This window comes from Nannobrachium achirus (assembly GCF_963921795.1).
Source record: "Nannobrachium achirus genome assembly, chromosome: 9".
NCBI classification, from domain to species: Eukaryota; Metazoa; Chordata; class Actinopteri; order Myctophiformes; family Myctophidae; genus Nannobrachium; species Nannobrachium achirus.
In genome coordinates this window covers 20231515-20253812 of record NC_137818.1, presented here as the reverse complement: position 1 = coordinate 20253812, position 22298 = coordinate 20231515, and the positions used below count along the sequence as shown (strand labels likewise).

General features: G+C 42.4%; 1 protein-coding gene across 1 annotated transcript in view; it reads right to left on the bottom strand.

Moving 5' to 3' along the window:
* Positions 1-21728, bottom strand: part of LOC308291136 (voltage-dependent calcium channel subunit alpha-2/delta-3-like) — a gene marked incomplete at both ends in the record, with an annotated part of 340367 nt that extends 318639 nt beyond the window's left edge. The window contains one exon of the mRNA XM_080733078.1: positions 21681-21728. Within this exon, the coding sequence (XP_080589204.1) occupies positions 21681-21728 (48 nt within the window). The remainder of the gene's footprint in view (positions 1-21680) is intronic.
* Positions 21729-22298: the final 570 nt, after the last annotated feature.

Genomic DNA, 22298 nt, shown 5'->3' with positions numbered 1-22298 from the left:
CTTACACACTGTACAATGATCGTCTGGCTATTGCGTAAGTACGTTCATTTTTACACGTATGTCAGTTTTAAGTAATAAATAGGCTGTATCTACCGGTAAATACAAAATATTATATCTCAGATTAAATACATAGGATATTTTATGTTCTATTCAAATTATTACGGCAGCATTGAGCATCTCCCTCTCAGCCTGCGATTGAAGTTAATCAATACTAATAGATTCTTGTCCTCTGCATTTAACTAGTATGGTTTGGCAGATTGCTGAAGCATAATTTAGCCTACACTTTGTTTAAATCCTGGTGTCTCGCACCAGATGATCTACAAGCTCACTAAGCGGTACACTGCGACACGCTGTGAGCTTGTACAGAAGGTTTGTTTTCGTGCACGACACTGACATGCAGCCAAGTATTAAGTCAGGCATTAGCATTATTGTGGTGTCATCATCATCACATTGGCTGCAGGCCGGTCCGGAGACGTGGATAAGAGTGAGACTACAATCAGACGGAGGCAGACAGCTCTATACCTCACTGTAAACACAGCCCAACACACAACAACACTTTGTTGTCCGAGACTGCAGCAGAGAAAGGACATCTAAGGAGAGAGTCTGTGTGTGGGCGACTGTGCGGGTGTGTGTGTGTGTGTGTGTGTGTGTGTGTGTGTGTGTGTGCGTGCGTGCGTGCGTGTGTGTGCTGTCACAATTATTACATGATCACGTAATCTTAATTATTCAAGATAATCACTTTTTTTACATAATCGGGATAATCGTCATAATCGATGAATCGATGAAAAATGTAAATATATTTTCAAAGATTTTCAAAAATAGTGGAAATGGCAGATCTACAAGCTCAAAATGTGTCGCATCGTGACGCGTTTTGGGCTTGTAGATCAGACATTTCCACTATTCGTGTTTTTTATAGTATAAAGTTATTAAATGTTATTTGTCATATCTGCCCTGTGCACCTTTTGTTTATGAAGCCTTAAAGCCAAACAGAACTGTCATTTCTATTCATAAAGTTCCAATAACGATCGGCGACAAAAACGCAATTCAATTCAACCGCTAATCGCAATCATTTGTGCGACAATTAATCGTCAAGCAAAACGTCACAATCGTGACAGCCCTAACGGGGCCGAGTTGGGTCGAGTTCAGCCAGCCCACAAAACGCAAGCCTGTTTTTTGTTCAGGTTTTTTTTGTGCAAAAAATGCAGTGCCAAGTGAAGGTGAACTGCATGGAGGAAGGACGCTTGTTGTCACAATGAGCTGGCTTTGGGAGAACTGCCAGCCTCACAAAGAAATATGAGGAGGTTGCACTGCATGGGGCAGAGAGAGAGAGAGAGAGAGAGAGAGAGAGAGGGAGAGAGAGAGAGGGAGAGAGAGAGCAGTGGCGTCAGTTCAGCAAAAGCTAGGGTATGGCAAAGATGGGAGTCCTCATGGAAAAGAGGCATTGCATTTTGTATAACACGGTTCTATTGTGAAAATAGCAGATCTACATGTTCACAACACCTCGCGCTGCGAGGCGTTGTGAGCATGTAGATCGGCTATTTTCACAATGTCTTAAAAAAACGAGTTTTGTCAGTTTTTTTGTCAGTTTTTTTGTCAGTTTCTGCGGTTTCTTGGGCTGGATATGGCAGCCCCGAATGGTTGTTCAAGTGCAGCAAAACTTAGCATGTTAGTAAACGTGCCACAATTAACAATAATGCATTGCACCTGTGCAGCTGACCTGCGGAACCTGGGAATATACCATCTTGTCAAGATGGTGAGAATAAAAGTGTGGAGAATATAATTATAATACCCTGTTAAAGTGACAATTTTGTTAAATTTTGCATTTTTTTATTTGCACTTTTATTTCCCCCCTGGCAGCTGCATACCCCTGCCATACCCAATTGACGCCCCTGAGAGAGAGAGAGAGAGAGAGAGAGAGAGAGAGAGAGAGAGAGAGAGAGAGAGAGAGAGAGAGAGAGCACAGGGCTCTCTGTAAAACGCAGCTAAAGCAGAATGTTCCCAATGCTCAATATAGGGCTTGATATCCAGTTACCAATGTATCCAATACAAAATAGAAGATTGACCGACCGGGGATGCTGTGTGTCTCTCTGTGTGACAAAGGGGAGGTTATTTCTGTTGGTGTTTTTCTTTTGTATTTTATTTCTTCCGCACTGTAATTATATCCTTGTTTTCCTCCTATTCTCTGTCATTTTATTGTCCTGTTAATATTTCTACTGTTTCAACTTGTCATACACTATTGTCACACAATAGTAACGAAAATAGCAGATCCACAAGCACAAAGCGTGCCACATCAGGGCATGCTCTGAGCTTGTATATCTGCTATTTGTGCTACTTTTTCACATGAATCCCACAAGGTAACAATGTTGGACATAATTTGGTAACAATTTAGTTTCCACCCCTCTCTCTCTCTACCTCGTCCTCAGACGAGCCCTCCAACGGCGTCTCCAGTCAACAAATGCAATGATTAATGGACTTATGTCTGAGCATTTATGTTTAGTAGGCTGGACTACTACTACTGTTATTGTGTCTTTACAGGTCTCCCGCCCCAAAAAAAGAGAAAATCGATCAGAACGCTGCAGTTGATTTAGATCGCTGCTGCTCAGGTCTTGCTATCATATCAGTCCATTTCTTAGGTCAGATTTACACTGGCTTCCTGTCGTATTTCAGTACTGCTTCGGGTCTACAGTATAAAGCAGTTAGTTCTCAACCTTTTCAGGCCACGACCCCCCATAATAATCATATTTGAACTGGCGACGCCCCAAAAATGATCATATTTGGACTGGAGATCCCCCAAAATAATCATATTTGAATTGGGAACCACCCACCCTGTCAAGCATTTGGTATTGTAGTAGTTGAGGCATTACATTTACAGTAGTTTGACTCTGGTTCCACAGATAAATATTGTGAAAATAGCCGATTGTGGAGGAAAGCAGAGTTCTGTGAAAACAAGACCCAGATATGCAGTCAAACGTTATTTGTTGTAGGGCCATTCACACTGAGCACTATCACTAGGCTATAAAGATTTCGTTTTAAGTGGACTAAGTGGATGGCTGAGTTCACACAAACGATAAAAAAAAAATACCAACGGTGAGAAGAAAAGTTGGCACAAGAAAGATTCGACTACTTCTCGACCCAGGTCGAAAAGTAGTCGAATCTTTCTTGTGCCCATGTCCCATGTCTCCTCCACACATGTTGCGAGCCTAGGATGGCTCAATGTAGAAAACAGGTTTAAACAACTAAAAATGGGACTGACTTTCAAAATAGTCAATGCTAATCTGCCCTCAACCCCCACAGTGCCCGCATATCTGACTAAAACACCTCCAAAAAGTTAGCATCACCCACAGCTCACAACACTCGAGGGAGCGCACAACGATTTGATAATACAAACCATAGTACAAATATGGGAAAATTCTCCTTTTACAACACTGCCACTCACGTGTGGAATTCCTTGACTATTTCCTTTAAAACATGTAAATCGCTGGCCTCCTTCAAAACGGCCCTGAAAATTCACCTTTCAGGGGGCAAGAGGAGAAGGTAGGCATCACTTCTCCCATAAGACAGGCAAGAATCTTCTTGAAACTTTCATATATTTCTTGAAACTTTCATATATGCTAGATACATTGGACATTCAGTGAATTATTACAAACCTTTTTTGTTAAAACTTTGAATTTTTATGGCATACAGCTCATGAATATCAAAAGTCCATATTTCAAAATATTACAATGTTACACGAGACCACTCAAAACAAGGATTTATAATAGAAATGTCAACCTTCTGAAGTCAGAGTTGCTTGAAGTCCAGTGGAAAGTTTCCGAAGTCACTTATGATTTGGGGTGCTATGGCATCTGCAATGCTTTTTTACACAATATTCAGATTTTTCAAGAAGGATCTGTATGTCTGTAAATTGAGTGCCAAGAGCTTCTGACGTAAACAAGACCGAAAAAAGGCCTTATTCGGGATGTCTAGCGGTACCTGTGCCGTGCTGCATCTCAAACGTGACTACTGTACGTATGTGATGCTGTTCATTGTGACTAATAAAATATTCAATATTCCATGTTGGTTATATTATAGTTATAGTGCTCAGTGGGAATTGCACGTAATGGTGTTTTAGAGCTGTAGTTCTCAAGCATTTTCATGTCAAAGACCCCCAAATTAATTTAGCCACGGACCCACGTGGAGAGAGATTTAATAAAGATTGTTTATTGATTTATAGTTTATTACGGATCCCCATAAATCCGCACCGTTTCACGGGGTTCCAAACATTCACACTTCACAATCAAATTAAAACATAATACAATGGAATTCAACCATTGGAATTTGATAAAGATCAGGGTTGGGAAAAAAGTACTTTTTACTTAAAGGGGAAGACCACCCATTTTCAATATTGAACTATGTCATTAATATACCTTAGAGGAGTTGTGTGGAAATTAAAAAAAGTTCCCCCTCTTCTGTGTGCCTAGAACTGGAGGATTGATTTGGGGGTTTGTATTGCAAATTACAACTTGATGACATCACACATTGTACTTTACAATACAAACCCCAAAATCAATCCTCCAGTTCTAGGCAACACAGAAGAGGGGGAACTTTTTTTTAATTTCCACACAACTCCTCTAAGGTATATTAATGACATAGTTCAATATTGAAAATGGGTGGTCTTCCCCTTTAAGTAAAAGTATCAAATCTGCAATGTAGAAGTACTCTGTTACAAGTAAAAGTCCGGAATTCAAAATGCACTTGAGTAAAGTTATTTACTTTATTATGCAGAACGTCCCATTTCATTTTTGAAAATAGACATTTCCAAATGGCAAAAATGTATATAGGGCTGAAGTATTTAACGTATGTTTTGTAATAATAATCCAAATCTTCAAAGTAACTAGTAGTAACTAAAGTTTTCAAAAACATTCATCATATTTAGACCCGAGATAGTGCAGTAGAAGTAAAAGTATTGGAAATTGGAAATACTCAAGTACAGTACAAATACTGTACCTCATAATTGTACTTAAAGGCCTGCTGACACGCCCCAAAATTATAATAGTATGATACAGTAGGTCACGTGGTCTCTCTGAAAACGGTCTGAAATAGTCTGAAACTCATGTCACAGTGTAATCTGTCCCTCGCCCCCCAACAACAGCTGACCACTACAGTAAGTAGTCTAAGTACAGTCAATTAATTTGATTGTTGGCTTATGATTGCGCATTCCCACAATGACATCATAAAAATATTAACTCATATTTTTAGATGACTTTTTAAAGTGACCCCTTTAGGTGACAGTACCACTTTAAGTAAATGTACTTAGTTACTTTACGCCACTGATGAAGATGAAGAGGGACATAGCAAGATGGTGTAAAAACATATGGTGTAAAAACAATAAGGAGGAAAGGACGACAGAAAAGAAAAGAGAAGTTGTCACAAGAAAAGAATAGTGTGCGTGATGGAGAGAGCAGTCATAATGGTCCTGATGTCCGCTCTTTTCTGTTCAGTCTGTCTGTTGCTTCATTAAGGCCAACTTCACCTACAGCACACGGGGGCGGGGCCAGACCGACTGGCAGAAATGATTGATGGACACAGCAGCGACTCACAAACAGTCCTTCACACAGTGGCGCACACGCTAAGTGTGCTTAATAGTATTAGTCCCGCCCCTTCGCCAAACGAGCCGGTGTTTCGCTCTCTCCCCTCGCACACGCAGTCAACTCTGCAGCGCGATCCGTCATAATTAAGAGTTGCGGGCGCACGTCTGTGTTGCCAGATTTTGGAGAGAGAGAAACAAGCAAGTAAGTTGTGCTAAAAAAAAATAAGAAAAAAAAAGATTACATCTGACTTCACTAATTGTCATGCGTAGATATTTGGCAATGCCTGTGTGTGCAAATTTGGCACAATAGGCAACTCAAACATAACATGTTTTTGCACTAGGCATCTATTATAGCATAGTAAAAGACTATCTACTCTGGGAGTGCAGAGTAATTGTAAAATAAATTACAATTTGTGCTGACCAGAATAAAAAATGTCATCCTTTTTTGTCTTTAGAGAGAACTAAATGGGTGAATTAATGTTTTAACGGGCGACTGAGTATTTACAGTATTGTGATGTTTTTGCACCTATTTGACAGATAACTGCATCAATAAAATTAACTCTAAAATTGCCTAATGGCCCAAATTTGGCACATATCTAAATGTATATGAATTGTTTGTGCAAAATTCAAATTGGACTATCTCAACTTAATAGAGCATCTAATTGATGGCAGAGAGACCCAAAGAAATTGTTTCAGGTAAAAAGGGGCACCATTACATCTACAGGTATATAGGCCTAATACATTGGCTATTTAAAAATAGTCCTTGAAAAAAGATTCTTCCCTGAAATAAAGGTCAATACAAGCTCACAACGTGTCCCATCGCGACTATACCGCAACTATACCACAATTATACCGCAACTACCAATGTTATATTTCCAAGCAACTTTATAGAAGAGCAAGCCAAAAGTTGCTTGTAATAAGTGGTACACGCTGTACACCGTTTTGTGTGTGTGTGTGTGTGTGTGTGTGTGTGTGTGTGTGTGTGTGTGTGTGTGTGTGTGTGTGTGTGTGCCACTTTGTGCAGCGCTATGAGCTTATAGATCTGCTATTTCAGAAATATACTGTATATACAGATTTTTTAAGATGTTAACTTCAGAATTTTGGGGTCCTTGACATGAAAAGGTTTTTGATCACCACTGATATAGAAAACTGTTAGGATTTAGAAGGCATCTGTGGAATGGGCCTCAGGTCCTTAATGGGTTAATGTCCCATCCAGCCAGGCTGGTGTTTCCTCCTCATCCACAGGCAGAGCCAGACCTGAGCAGTGAGCAGTCCATGACAGCTGACACTGGATATTTATCTCCAGCGCTCACATTAATCATCCATGCAGCAGAGAGCACAAGGTGAGCACACTGTATATTTGTATACAGTATAACGTGTGCTGGTGCAAGTGTGTGTGCGTGCGTGCGCGTCAGTGTTGCCAAGTCTGCTTTTTATAAGCGACTTTGGGCTTGTTTTTTTTCTGTAAATTCCCACTTGTAACTACTGTATTAGTAGTTTTGCTTTGTTTCTTTTTTCCTTCAGGATTCGGGGGAAAATAACATGTTGCATCTACAAGCAAATAGCCGATGGTTTAAAGTGCTCATGTGACCTGTAGTGGCTTCTTTTTGGGTTTGTTTTCACAGACCTTCACGGATCATTTCTCTCTTGTAATCTGGCAACACTTGTTGGGTGCCTGCCTGCCAGCGCAAGCAATTTAAGCTTCACAATGTACAGTAGCCGCTAGCGTATATACTGTCAGTAGCCGCTATATACTGCATGTTCCAAGTTGAGTGTAAAGTTAAGAAACTGGGGGGGAAACTACAGTAAGTAAACTTCTTCACGTTGCTAAAATGAATTTCTAAACGAGATGATTTTGTTTTCTTTTTTCCACACTGGCAAGCAGCAGACATAAGGATGGGGAATAAATCAAGACCGGGGGGAAGCACTGCACAAGTCATCAAAAACACACAGACAAGAAAAGTTGTAAACCCGGTCTTGACTTTCCGCCCCATATCCGACTAAGTTCTTAACAAAACCAGACTCATGGCAACAACACGCCATCAGCAGCTGTGCTATTAGAGAATTTAAGTTTAGTCTCCTCTAATCTGGGAGCATAATAAGGGCTTGGTACTCTCTGGGTCCTGCTGGCTTTTCTACAGTTTCTAAAAAAGAGGCAAGGAGGTGTCATGGGAGGCTTGGTATTTCACAGGAGCTTTCTCCTTGCTCCTCTCTCTACTCTACTTTAACAAAGCAGTAATTACAGCGCTGAGTGTACCGCCGTGCCGGGCTGTGTGTGCGTTGGCCAAAAAAGCTGGCCTGCGAGGACATGAAAGGATGACAGTCCTGGATGCACTCTTGGCTGCTAATGCTGTAACTCTCCCTCTCGCTCTCTCTCTCTCTCTCTCTCTCTCTCTCTCTCTCTCTCTCTCTCTCTCTCTCAGAAAGGCAGCATGAAGCTTAAATGTTGCAAAATTGTGCTTAAAAGCCAAAGGCAAAAGGAAAAAGAAAAGAGGGAATGAGAGATCGACAGAGATGAAGAAGCGCTCTCTCTCTCTCTCTCTCTCTCTCTCTCTCTCTCTCTCTCTCTCTCTCTCTCTCTCTCTCTCTCTCTCTCTCTCTTCAAGGAATGCACTAAGGCAGGTGTCTTCAACAGGGGGTCCTCAGAGTTACTACAGGGGGTCCTCCAAATCTTTGTGTGATAGAAACTTTTCTTCTTTTTTATATTAATTTAACCACTTGAACCCTATAGTGTCCATATTCTGAGAAGTTTAGCCAAAAATAGCAGATCTACAAGCTCACAGCGCCTCGCACTGCAAGGCGTTGTGAGCTTGTAGATCAGCTATTTTTGGCAAAGAGGTTTGGTGTAGAGGGGAAAACGAGCACACTAAATACAGACTACAGAGTAAAAGGTCAAGTTTATTAAGTATTGACGGTTCGCATGGTTAAATATCTGAAAACATAAATTTACATGAATCCAAAATACACTGATGATCGTGCTGTCAAACGATGAAACCATATGGAATCTATGATAATGTTGTGGGGGTCCCTACTTCATATCTCTCTCAACTAAGGCAAGTAAGGGGTCCTTGGCCTGAAAACGTTGAAGACCCCTGAACTAAGGTGTATTAAGCTTAAAATGTTCCACAATTGTGCTAAAATCTGGGAGGTCAACAAGAAGAGAGGCTTCCAGGAACAAGAAGGAGAGATGAACAGAGAGAGACAAGGTGGGGAGGGTAGGGGTGGAGGGACAGTCATCAGTACCCTTCCCCTCCCTCCCTCCCTCCCTCCCTCCGTCTCATGGCTACGTGGCAGAACCAAACCTGACAGATATTCAATTTTCCCAAAGCTAAACCTAATCTGCAGCCATCTCTTCCCCCCCCCCCCCCCCCCCCCCCCCCTCCTCGCTCCGCTCCCTGACACACTGTTACACCCAAGACGTCCACAAGCCCCGTCACCCATACCTCGGCAGCCCGATTGGCACGTTCACACACAGTTTTTACCCTATGCTTCACGCACACGCACACCAGGCACATGCACATATAGACATCAAAGGGGGCTTTAGACCCTGCCCTTTTATCCGTCTGTAAAAAAGGGTCCTCTCCAGACCACGAAAGCAGTTCTTAACAACTTGGGAGGCAAACTCGTTCAGTAACGAGATACGGCCACTGGAGGTCGCTGTGCCAAAAATTAGTCATCTCGTTGAGAGACGAGACAAAGGGTTAACTTGGTTACATGCAGCTGCATCCGTTCTGTGTACCCTGTGAAAGACCCTGGTCCATACGTCATACCGTGGCTCGCAGAGAAACAAAATGGAGGATCTAGGCTACATACACTTCCATTCTAGGCTGAAACATAAAAACAGCTTTATCTATGAATAAGGTGCAAAGAACGCCAGGGAAGCAGAGATCTGCCTGTTTTCACGGCGACACTTTACCGCGATGGTCGGCCCCGGTGTGGATTTTAGTTTAGCGAGCGTTTGTAAACAAATGGATCTTCTTCCTCAATCGTCAGTGGACGTCCGAGGCTCTTCAAAATTAAAGCGTAAGTGAACGACGGCAGCAGCAACAGCTAGAAATGTTAGAAACCTTGGCTTCCCATGTGTTAATATGGTGAAAGAAATGCAAATACCCTCTTTCGATGCCATACCTGAAGGCAGCGTTCACGAGAATTGCCTTGTTCAAACTCTCCAGAACTTGAATGCAGCATCTTATGTTGAAAGTATTGCCCTCTCTGTGTAGAAATCCATGCCATTACACCACATCTTCAGTATTGACTTGATTATGCTTAGTTCAGTGTGATATCAAGCACCGATAGCCGACCTCCAAGCTCACAGCATGTCGCAGTGCAACGCATTGTGAGCTTAGAGGTATGCTATTTTAGATATTTTCACCAAAATGCCCTTTAGAAATCTCAGCCCCTGCCTCTCTTACATGCTCTGCACGTCCCTGACGCTCACACGCGCACACACAAGTAATACTATACTTGTGAGGACATCAACATTTTAGGACAGCGACTTTATGCAAGACATTTTTTAATTTCTTTTTTAACCATACACCTTACTAGCAGATCTTCCAAAAAGCCAAAAGAGCACCTTTCGCTATAGCCTACTTTTTTGAACTTCCGAACACCCAGACCCTTTCTTTTTTCTAAGTATAAATCATGTTCAAGTCAATTCCGACCCCTAAACCTAACCTCCAAAAGTCTAATCCTAGCCATAAAGCATCCATTTCTCTTGAGCTTGTGAGCACCGGGAAAACTGTCCTCACAATGTCTATACACACACACACACACACGCACGCACACACACACACAGACTCCAACACGGTGCACAAAGAGTTGATGGGATAGGGAAAGCAAGAGCGAACAATGACGAAGAGAGAAAGTAGAAGACATGACGATAATGAAACAGTCAGGAGGAGGGCATCAGCAGAGAGTGAAAGGGCAGGAGGAGGAGGAGAACGTCACATTTAATTGGAGAGCCTGACCCGTGTATCGGTTTGGATGATAAATCATATTTGACTTTTCGGACTAAATCAGTCATTCGGTTTCGGCAATTATATAACCCAAGTGTCCATGGTGTCCCTATTTCGTGCATGTCGTTATAGGTGACAGATCTTTTTTTGTTTTTTATGTTCAGAAATAGCCAATCTACAAGCTCATGACACGTCACAATGACGCGTTATGAGCTTGTTTTTTTATTATTATATTTTTAGGTAAAATTTGTTTTTCGGAATCAGTCGCAAAAGATCTGGCATCAGACAGGCTCCATACAGTTAAAAGAGGAAGACATTGATAGACAAACATGACGTGCATTAAGGTTAGCAGGAAAACAAAGACTACGCTCATTCAGTTCTATTTCTAATACCTATACGTACCTATTACTTTTTACTGACGTAGTTGACTAAAGCTTTATCAAGCCAAAGAACCAAGTTCAAATTAGTCTCTGAATAAATGGTTAAAAAATATAATGATACTGACATGATACTGACCATGATACTGACCATGATACTGACATGATACTGACCATGATAGTGACCACGATACTGACCATGATACTGACCATGATACTGACCATGATACTGAAATGATACTGACCATGATACTGACATGATACTGACCATGATACAGACCATGATACTGACATGATACTGACCATGATACTACAATGATACTGACCATGATACTACCATGATACTGACCATGATACTGACCATGATACTGACCATGATAATGACATGATACCGACCATGGTACTAGACATGATACTAGACATGATACTGACCATGATACTATCATGATACTGACCATGATACTGACATGATACTGACCATGATACTGACATGGTACTGACCATGATACTACAATGATACTGACATGATACTGACACGATACTGACCATGATAACGTCATGATACTGACCATGATACTGTCATGATACTGACCATGATACTGACCATGATAAAGGAAATAATTTCCATTTCTGGAATAATAGTTCTGCAGAAATGGCTACACTCACACTATAAATTGTCAGGGGGACATTGTGAATGAAAGAGGCTATTAAAATTCAAGGAAAGGCTCGCCGGTCCTAATGTAAGTGTCAGGCACCCCATGTCTTGACATTTCATGCGCGAGACAAACATAAAGGAACAACCAATTTGGCGGCCTGAAAAGATCAAAGGAAGTCAGAAATATGCAGTATGGATGGAAATAAATCAATGTTGTGGTCAACAAGAGGTTCAACTTTGAACATTTAATTTCCATGAGATGTGCATTCCATATGTACTACATTTAATATTGCTTTCAATTGCAAAATTGTAATAGCTTGAATTGTGTCACAAATAGCCTAGCCTAACACGTCCTGTATTTGATTGCAACATGAAAGCAAAATGAGAACAGTTAACTCTTTCAATTGCAATTTGCAAATCATTTGAAAATGCCTATTTATGTTAGGGATATGTGACACATATCGATGTTGGCCTTTACAAAATAGAATATTTGCCATATGAATATAGGGCTGCATAATTATGGCTGCTTAGATCTCAGTCAGGTACCTACAGTATGTGGTCTAGTTACTATGAAAAGCTCCACCGGCTGTCTGTCCATCTGTCTGTCTGTCTGTCTGTCTGTCTATCCGTCACGTCACACTTTTGCCCTACTCTAATTTCCGGCACCGTTGCCCCTATCCATGCCAAACTTTGCACACACACTCCTTGGATGAGGCCTGATTTTTCCAAAAAAAAATTGGACACTGCTCCTACAGATTTTGGCCTAAAATCACAATCAATTTATTGGATTGTTTACATTGCCAAAGCAAGCGTTCCTGATATTGCGCGGCTCAGCTGTTCTTGAGAGCTGCGTTCGAAAAGACCCGCCCCCACCTGCCTCTGATTGGCCTAGCAAACTTCTGTTTCTGTGACACACGCGGAAGAGGGGAGGCTTGCCTAAAGAATTGCCTGGACCTTTTTTACAGACGCCGAAGCAGGCGTCGTCTAGCTTTCTACAGTATGTCTATGTGTCTACAAACACTAATCACTACAATCTAAGAAATGGGAGGACACTCACACAACATGCGAGTCACATGCAAAGCCACTAGATGCTGTTCCTCCCAAGAGCATACACGCTTTACCAGAAGTAATCAAAACTTTTTTTTTATAGTTTGATGTGTTTTGATCTTTGATGATTTACTTTTACTTTTTTTTAATAGAGCGGTCCTCTTGGATTGTGAGAAACATCATAAGTCATACTGTTATGCAATGACATTTTCTAATAAAACTTGAAACATACTTAATTTAACCCATTAAGACCTGAGGCAGATTCTACAAATGCGCATTCCACAGATGCTTTCCCGGTTTCAATAGGATAACTAACATTAATTTCTTTGTTTGGAAGAGCATTTACCTTTTGAAGATAATGATAAAGGCAGCTGACAAGTTAAATGGAACACATCTGAAAATCCACCGCCAGATCAAATTAAAAGTACAAATGTGTTTCATCATGAGGTGGTGAGTAGAAAATATGGAACAATTCATCATCCCCGTTTCATGTTTTCCCACCCAGCGAGAGATTCATTCTCGCACCGTGTTGTCTGCCAAATGTGTAATTAATCCAAAATGAAAATGAAAAATGAAATGCAAGCTTCAAAAGTAGACAATTAGTCATGCTCTTGAAATCTAGTTTTCCGTGTGTATTCATCGCAAAAAATAGATTTCTCACGAAAATAGACAGACATGAAACAGTCTTGGCTCCACTGATGAAAATAAATAAGTGAATAAATAAATAAACCTGATGCATCGATAAGGACTTTTCCCTGCTGACGCGTTGTGTTATTATCAAATAGTTTTTGATTAAAAACTAGATTTAAAAAAAGTTTCTCAAAGAGTACAGTCCATTGCCCATTAAAACCGGGAAAGCATCCGAGTAATTTTTTTATTAAAAAATAGCAGATCTACAAGCTTGTACATCTGCTATTTATTTTTATTTTTTTGCGTGAGAACAACTGATTTATAACTACTGGTCCGGGCGCATACCACTTAAACATGGTTGCCTGGCGGCGTCGCTGGTTCGATTCCCGATCCGGATGACCATCATGGTCGCTCCCCCATTTCCTGTCAGTCTACTGTCCTAAGTCCTATTCAATGAAGGCATAAAAGGCAAAAAGAATCTTTAAAAGCTACAGTGTACCAAAACAAGGTGCTCAAGCCATGTCAACAATACTACAAATGACATCAGTTTTGTGGATTAGTTTATTATTAGAAAATGGGGCGGCCAAAGCACTGGAACGCCTTCTTATTCGGCAGAAGATTACCGCAAGTCTGATCACGGGATTCTTGCGACCAGTTAATGCCTTTTCAACAGCGTTCATGTCTGCAATATGATTACACACACACACACACACACACACACACACACACACACACACACACACACACGTGCACCACCGCTCACCTATACTTACAAACGCTGACAAAGTCTCCACTTTGTCACACACGCACACACAAACACGCTGTATGGCGTCCACCCCTCACCCTCACAAATCGATGCTAGCATAGTGTTGTCACGCATCATTACGCCGTCCATCTACTGCTTTCTGTTTGTTGACTGCATGTGCGCCTGATTAAGCGTACCTTAAGTAGACACACGACTGTGATGCATACCAATACGCACAGGTGCATGCACACGCACACACACAAAAAAAAATCCTGATCCACAAGCTCACAACACATTGTGAGCTTGTAGATCGGCTATTTTCAAATGGCCGCAATGCATATAGGGGCTGAATTGGTTATGTATGTTTTGTAATAATGTCAAAATCTACAGAGTAACTAGTTACTCAAGTTTTCAAATAATTGCAGTTGAGTAAAAAGTACAATATTTGCCTTTGAGGTGTAGTAGAGCAGAAGTAAAAGTCATGGAAATTGGAAATACTCCAGCTAAGCAAATACCTGAGTAAATACACTTAGTTACTTTACACCACTGACACACATACACGGACGCACAGTGCACGAGCGAGCGCAAATAAGCACACAGCACACACACGTGGACGCGGCCATCGTTGCCGTCTTGTGGAGAGGCTGTTCAATGATACATGAAATTAAAGATCTGAACACAATAACGGTGTCGAGTCGAAAACACACACTGAGCTAATTCTAACCACCAGTGGGAGAGATGTTTAATGTGTCTCTCAGGCAGAGGCCTCCTGTGTGTGTGTGTGTGTGTGTGTGTGTGTGTGTGTGTGTGTGTGTGTGTGTGTGTGTGTGTGTGTGGGTGTGTGGGTGTGTGTGTGTGTGTGTGTGTGTGTGTGTGTGTGTGTGTGTACCGGTACATGCGTCTATATGTGTGTGCGTGCGTGAGTGTGAGGAAGGCTGAGAGTGTGCACATTAACTACAATATACTGCTGACAGTTGATTTGCATAACGGTCTAAAGGACGTATTGATCGGTCGATCGCTTTTTTCCTTTGTCACACACAAACTCACACACACACATACAGGATCGTATTACTATACTTGGGTGGACATCAACATTTTAAGACCGTGATTAGCCTTTTTTCCTATCTTTTTGCTGATCCACTGTGAGCTTGTAGATCAGCTATATTGTCGGTGCATAACACCAGCACGTAAATAAGTATAAATCAGGCATAAATCCTCCAACTTTAATCCCAAAAGCACACACGCGCGAGCACACAATTCGCGCACGTGCGCGCACACACACACACACACACACACATCCCCTGAAGCTCCGTCCTGGCAGCAGCTTGAGCTGAGCCTAACCTTGAAATAGGATCCGTTTCCGATGGAAGCAGGAAGTGCGTGGGGGAGGGAGGAGGAAGGGGAGAGACACAGATTTGGGGGATGAGTGAAGAGAAGGGGAGGGTGAAGAACGCTTACGCAAAAACACTTAAGCGTCGCAACCAAGCCCCCAGAACTACAGTAGACCGTTGAAGGAGCCTTCGCCTAGGGATAGGACGATAAGCGATATTATCATTTAGCGTGATAAAAAACACTCATGATAATCGCATCGTGGAGATTTAATTCATCGTGATTATCGTCCTCCGTCATGCACTGGGATCAATTCACCTTTTATTTGCCAAGCTGCATCTATAATTGGTAAACGGTACTTATAATATACGTACTTGATACAGTCTTTTTTCACTCTCTATCAAATGTCTTTGACAAAAAATAGCGGAACTACAAGCTCAAAGTTTGTAGATCTTCTATTTTTGGGCAAATGTTCCGCCCCAGAATAATGGATTTTGATTATCGCGATAATATCGTAGAGAGAGATTTTGGGGGATGAATTGAAGTAAGGAGTGAAGAGAAGGGGAGGGTGAAGAACACTTACGCACAACCAAGCCCCCAGAACCACAGTAGACCATTGAAGCAGCCTTCACCTGGTGGTCAAAACTGGGAGTGCAGTTAAACTCTACTGCGCGTGTGTATGCTAATGCTAGCATATGCTAATCCTAGTGCGCCTGCTCGGTGCTCAAAACTTTTGCAAAATTGGCCTAAATTTTTAGGCCAATTCTACTACTTCCAGCAGTCTTCCGGGTGCTTCAAACATCACTGAGCAACTTGCGTTGAAATGAATAGCTGAGGCTGGGCAAACTAGCAAATAATTACATTTGTTGTAGCAACAAATGAAATGCATAACATAGGTTGTTAATGTATACGTTACACTATATCCTTACAATTTGGTACTTTGTACAAGTATAGAGTTGTTTGTGTGCACGTGTGTGTGTGTGTGTGTGTGTGTGTGTGTGTGTGTGTGTGTGTGTGTGTGTGTGTGTGTGTGTGTGTGTGTGTGTGTGTGTGTGTGCGTGCGTGCGTGCGTGCGTGCGTGCGTGTCCCATGGGAAGTTACAGTATATGGTTCTTTATGAAAATGTGCAATGCCTAATTCATACATTGCTGCACAGAAAACAGCAGATCTTCAAGGCTCACAACGTGTCACACCGCAGCACATTGTGAGTTTGTAGATCTGCGCTTTCCTGCGAGCAACAAAGCATGATAAAATCGGGCACTACGGGGTCAGAGAGATAACTGCACAGAGATTGAGTCCATCTGTCCACAGCCTGAGGCGGAGAAAACACACACACACACACACACACACACACACACACACACACACACACACACACACACACACACACACACACACACACACACACACACACACACACACACACACACACACACACACACACACACACACATACACACACACACAGGCCTTCTCTCTTCCATGCCAACATCCTTTCTATCAGTGCATGTCACTTATTCCCGGGCCTTCTTTTTTAAAAGCATGAATGCTGCAGGGTTATCCGCGGTCCCTCCTCTCCTCTCCCCGCCATGCCATGCCATGCAGCAGCAGCGGCAGCATTCCCGCAATGGCCTGCGAGTCAGACAGGAGCGAACAAACACATCGCGCCGACATGACGTGGCGTGACACGCACCTCCGACACCAGGGCTACCTTTCTGCGTGGGCGCACAGGCAGCCGCCCGCGTGGATGCGAGGCCTGTGAGATAAAGCGCATGCAGCAACCTCTTATCTCCATATTTTGTTTCTGAAATAAATGCCTTACTTCTGTGGTTTTCAACCTTTTTCATATCTAGGTCCATTGTTAATTTGGCATTTGAGCAGCGGACCATGATATTCTGATATTCAGGCTTTCGATACAAAACTATTATTTTGTCATCGTTGGGTAGGATTTTGTCAACAATTCCACGCTTTATTGATGGGCTACCATAGGACTGATAATGGGCCAATCAAATCATAACAATTCTTCTACAATCCGTAATTGTGTAGACTTCTTGTAAAGTAATGCAAGTAATGCAGATGTTTAATGATAATGTAACTCTGGTTTCATTTTACTCAAGAGTTAAAGATCTTTAAGTGTCTATTTGGATGCCAACTCTGCATCACTTAGCTGGGGACCACCTGGAATACCTTCAAGGATCACTGGTGGTCCCCAGACCACTGGTGGTCCGCGGACCACTGATTTAGAACCACTGCCCTACTTGATCATACTATGGCATCACGTTAAAAGCATCAAAAGTATATCATTTTTTTGGACATGCAAGGTTTCCCCCTGACTGAGACGAAACACCCCCTGCGCTCCGGTAAGTGGGCACGGCGAACGAGTGAGCGGAAGATCGCGGTTACACCAACGAGACACCGGGATTAGGGTGAGAAGATGCACTTTCCAGACAAAAAGGTCTCCCAGTCTTTTCTTTGCTCAATTAACCCTGCGGCCTTCATTTGCATTTCTTACAGCTAGAGCTGTCTTTTTTTCCGTGGGAGGGTTATCTCTGCTTCATTTCGGGAGGCATGAAAAAAAAAAGCCGGGGAGGGAAGCTGCTGCTGGGGAACAGTTTTTATCCTGTCAACCCGATAGCACCGTGCTACCGGCTTTATCGCTGCTTACGGGCTGATGAAATCCCACTGCTGCGGTTTTGCGCGAGCGCAGGTCTATAGTGTCTAGTGCGTGTGTGTATATCTGTCATGATGTTTGCATAATACAGTTGTGTGTGTGTGTGTGTGTGTGTGTGTGCGTGTGTGTGCATGCTTTGCCTGCAATACATGTATAAGTCGTGCTATAACCGACGCCGTACATGAATTTTAAATGTGCGGTACTCTCTTTACCGTAACCGATGTGCTGTAAAGCGACATGATTCTAAGGCAGAGAGCTCTCCGACTTGGCCAACGTGAGTAATGACATCAGCGCGCGGGTGATTTAACACAACAGTCTATCGCGTCCCCGTGCAACCCCCGCTTGCACTGTGCAAAGCCAAGCACTCGCACGCAAGCACACACACACGCACACCAGAAACCAGAAACGCTGGCTGCGTGCGTGCGTGAGCACCGCATTATGTCTCTCAAAAAGCTCTGAGAGGTTAGCAGCATCAGCTAGCCACTTTCTCCATCATCCGACCATCATCCATTTGCCAATTACGCCTGACCTCCGCACACTAGAACGAGAACATTTGCATTCCATCGCATCCGCGAATCCTACTAAAGCTACGCTGTGAGGTTGAGTATAGGGGAGGATGAGGAGGTGGAAGAGGAGGAGGAGATGGAGGGAAAAGGTGGTGCGGGCTGCACTACCTTCAAATGTAAAACTGCTATATTTTTAACATATTTATCCTGGAATTATTTAATGCTTTAACTATTGAAAAACAGCAGCTCTACAAGCTCGCAGCGTGGCACTATCTGCTATTTTTGAAAAATCCTGATTTTGAAGTCTTTGAATATACTGTATCTTTTTTTAAAGCGAACATTTGTTACTCAAATATTTGCTTCTGGGGGGGTCCCTGGAACAACATATTTTGAGATCAGGGGGTCCACGGCCAAATGAATGGGATGTTGGGGTTCCTTGACATGAAAACGTTTGAGAACCACTGATTTAGAAGAAGGATTGAGAAGACATTTATAGAATCGGGTCAAAAATATTCAAAGACTTGCACAAATGTTCACGATTTTTCTAAAATAGCAGATCTACAAGCTCGCAGCACGGCACTCGGTGCTGCGCTGTGAGCTTGAATATCTGCTATTGTTAATAGTTAAAGCATAAAATAATGGTTGAAGTGGTTCAAATCTTCAGTGTGACATGGATGCGTTCCCAGTCATAATGGGTCAAATATACTTTAATCATCTTTTTCACCTCAGGAATACGGGTCCTTCAATCTCAAGTGTCGCAAATTTCACAAGGCTCTCACATAAAAAAGCAGTTCTAAAAGTCACTGGGTAAATACTAAGGCAATATAAAAAGAAAACGACACTGCAGTTTAAGGGGAAGAATAAATGTTTGTGTTCCAAAGTGGCAAGGTATACTTGGTGCACTTTGTCGCAAGTGGTGTTGCGCAAACCAACGATCGCCGAACTACAAGCTCACGTGCACGTCGCGCTGCAACGCGCACGTGTGCTTGTACCTCTGCCGTCTATGGCGCGACCCAGGTATAAATCTGTCCGTTAGAGAGGGTGTTTGAACATGTGCAAAGCGTTTTGTTGCTTAGCAATATAAAATTATTCTGTACCTTACCTTTTTCTACGTGTGTTTTTGTGTGACCGTCTGCCCCCAGCATGTGCGATTGTGCGTGCACAACGCGCGCGCGCGCATGCGTGCGTGCGTGCGTGCGTGCGTGCGTGCGTGCGTGCGTGCGTGCGTGCGTGTGTGTGTGTGTGTCAGTCTCCACTACTGGGTGCTAGAGGAAAGGACAGCCATTAAAAAGAAAGCACATGTTCCCATCCCGCCCCCCCCTGTGCCAGCCAGGTCTGCCTCTGCACACATTACCTGCTTTCAAGTGGCTAAAAGGCACACGGGTCGTGCAGCTTGAAAGGGAGGGGAAAATTACATATTTCCTTCTTTTTTTTTGTTAAATATACTCTCTTAGTCTCTTGTATCATCTTTTTCACCTCATGAATACGGATCCTCCAAGCTCAAGTGTCACAAATTCACAACGCTCTCACATAAAAAGGAGTTCTAAAAATCACTGGGCAAATACTAAGGCAATATAAAAAGAAAGCGACACTGCAGTTTAAGGGAAGAAGACATGTTTGATTTGTTTTGATATGAAAAAACACTTGTCAATCCTGAAGACTTGCACCATGGATATAGAGAGGGAGTTATGACGTCCTTCTAATAAACGGATCATGAATGGAAATGCGCCTTTGTCCAAAGCACATTACAATGTGCATTATATTGACCAATTCACAACATATTCACACATTGGAAAGCTTGCATTGGTTTCCAATGGCCACAACAACAGTTAGGTGTTCACTGTCTGGCTCAAGCCAAGGACACTTCGACATTTACCCAGGGGGAGCAAGCGATCAAACCAAGGAACCGATCTGATTCCCAAGTTGCCACTCTACCTCGTGAGACACTGCCGCCTCTCAAACCATCTACAACAATTACTGCCCTACAAAGGCAGAGTGCAGTAACTACGTTTTGGGACACACCGACTTATTTGTGTCGCCCAACGGTCAAATTAGCCTTCTTGATATTGGGGGATGAACAATTACCTCAAGAACAGATGTACAATCAGTGTAATATCACTTTTATATCTTTATCTCATTTGGCTGATAAGCTGTAACACTTTTAAACCCATTTTTTGGTGAAATTCGAAAACGTAGTTACTGCACTCTGCCTTTGTTAAGACGCTGACCAAAATGTCATAGTTGTGGAACGGTCAAGTTCTACTACAGCAGTGGTTTTCAACCAGCGGTCCGGGGACCACCAGTGAGGAGGGTTCCAGGTGGTCCCCAGCTAAATGATGGAGAGTTGGTAACCAAATGGAAACCAAACAGAACCTTACGGGTCCTTTTGGTTTCATTTAAGCTCTCAAGTGTTACATTTATTGTTTAACATCTGCATTACTCAATTTACAAGAAGTCTACACCATTAGAGAATGTAGAAGAATTGTTATTTTGATCAACATTGGCCTGTTGTATATCTCCTATGGTACCAACATCAATACAGCATGGAATTGTGGACAAAATCTCATCCAACAATAACAAGATATTCTAAGTTTTGGGTATGAGAGCGAGGCTACATCTCATCAAGTGGTGGTCCGTGGCTAAAATGCTGAATAAATAACGGACCTTGATGTGAAAAGGGTTGAAAACCACTGTACTCAGGGACGTGCAGAGAAGGTTAGAGAGGCAGTGGCTGAAATTTCTAAAAGGGCCTTTTGGTGAAAATATAGAAAATAGACCTCCAAGCTCACAACGCATCACGCTGCAACGCGTTGAGCTTGGAGGTCGACTCTTTTCGGTGTTTGAAGCCACACTGAACTAAGCATAATCAAGTCAATACTGGAGATGTGGTGTAACGGTATGGATTTCTACACAGAGAGGGCAATTCCTTCAACATAAGATGCTGCTTTCAAGTTCAGGAGAGTTTGGACAAGGCAATTCTCTTGAACGCTGCCTTCAAGTATGGCATGGAAAGAGGGGCATTTGCATTTCTTTCACAATAGTAAAAACTGCATTCATCGTCTGGAGAGAGGGCACTTTTTACAGTGGGATAAAAGGGCAGGGGCTCAAGTTCCCTTTGATGTATATATGTGTGTGCGTGTGCATGTGCCTGCACTGTACTATAGTGACAGGCTGACATTTTGACCGGGCTGCTCACCTTCTGCAGTAGCTGGGAGCCAGAGTATTTAGCAGAGATGGACTTCATCTCTCCTCCGAACGCAGAGGCCCATAGCTTCACCCTGTCCAACACAAACACAGCCGGAGAGACAGAGACAGAGAGAGAGAGAGGCAAGAGCAGACAATATTAAATTATGCATTTGTGAGAGATATAGCCTGTTGTATAAGGGAGACACAACGGAGATGGACATGAACAGTTGAATGAAACAACACTCACTCACTTCCTCTTACAGGTTCAAGCAGTGAAATGTTTGCCATCGTATCAATGTTTTATTATTATTATGTCATTATCAATGCTTATTATTATTATAACGCATTCACACAGCCATAATATTCAAAATATAAATGTATGCCTAGGCCACTAAATATTGTGGAGAAATTCTTTGGTTTGTTAAATTGATTGATTGGTTGATTGAATGAATACTGTATTAACAGTTTGCAAAGAAAAGCACAGGGGTAGGCTGCAGTTGTATGCAAAGGATACAAAAAGGATAACCCCAAGAAAGCACTATATATAATTATATTGTGGCTTGTTTCCATTGGGTTCCTGTGTATTCAATTCATATTTAAAGACAAACAATAATGATACAGTATACAG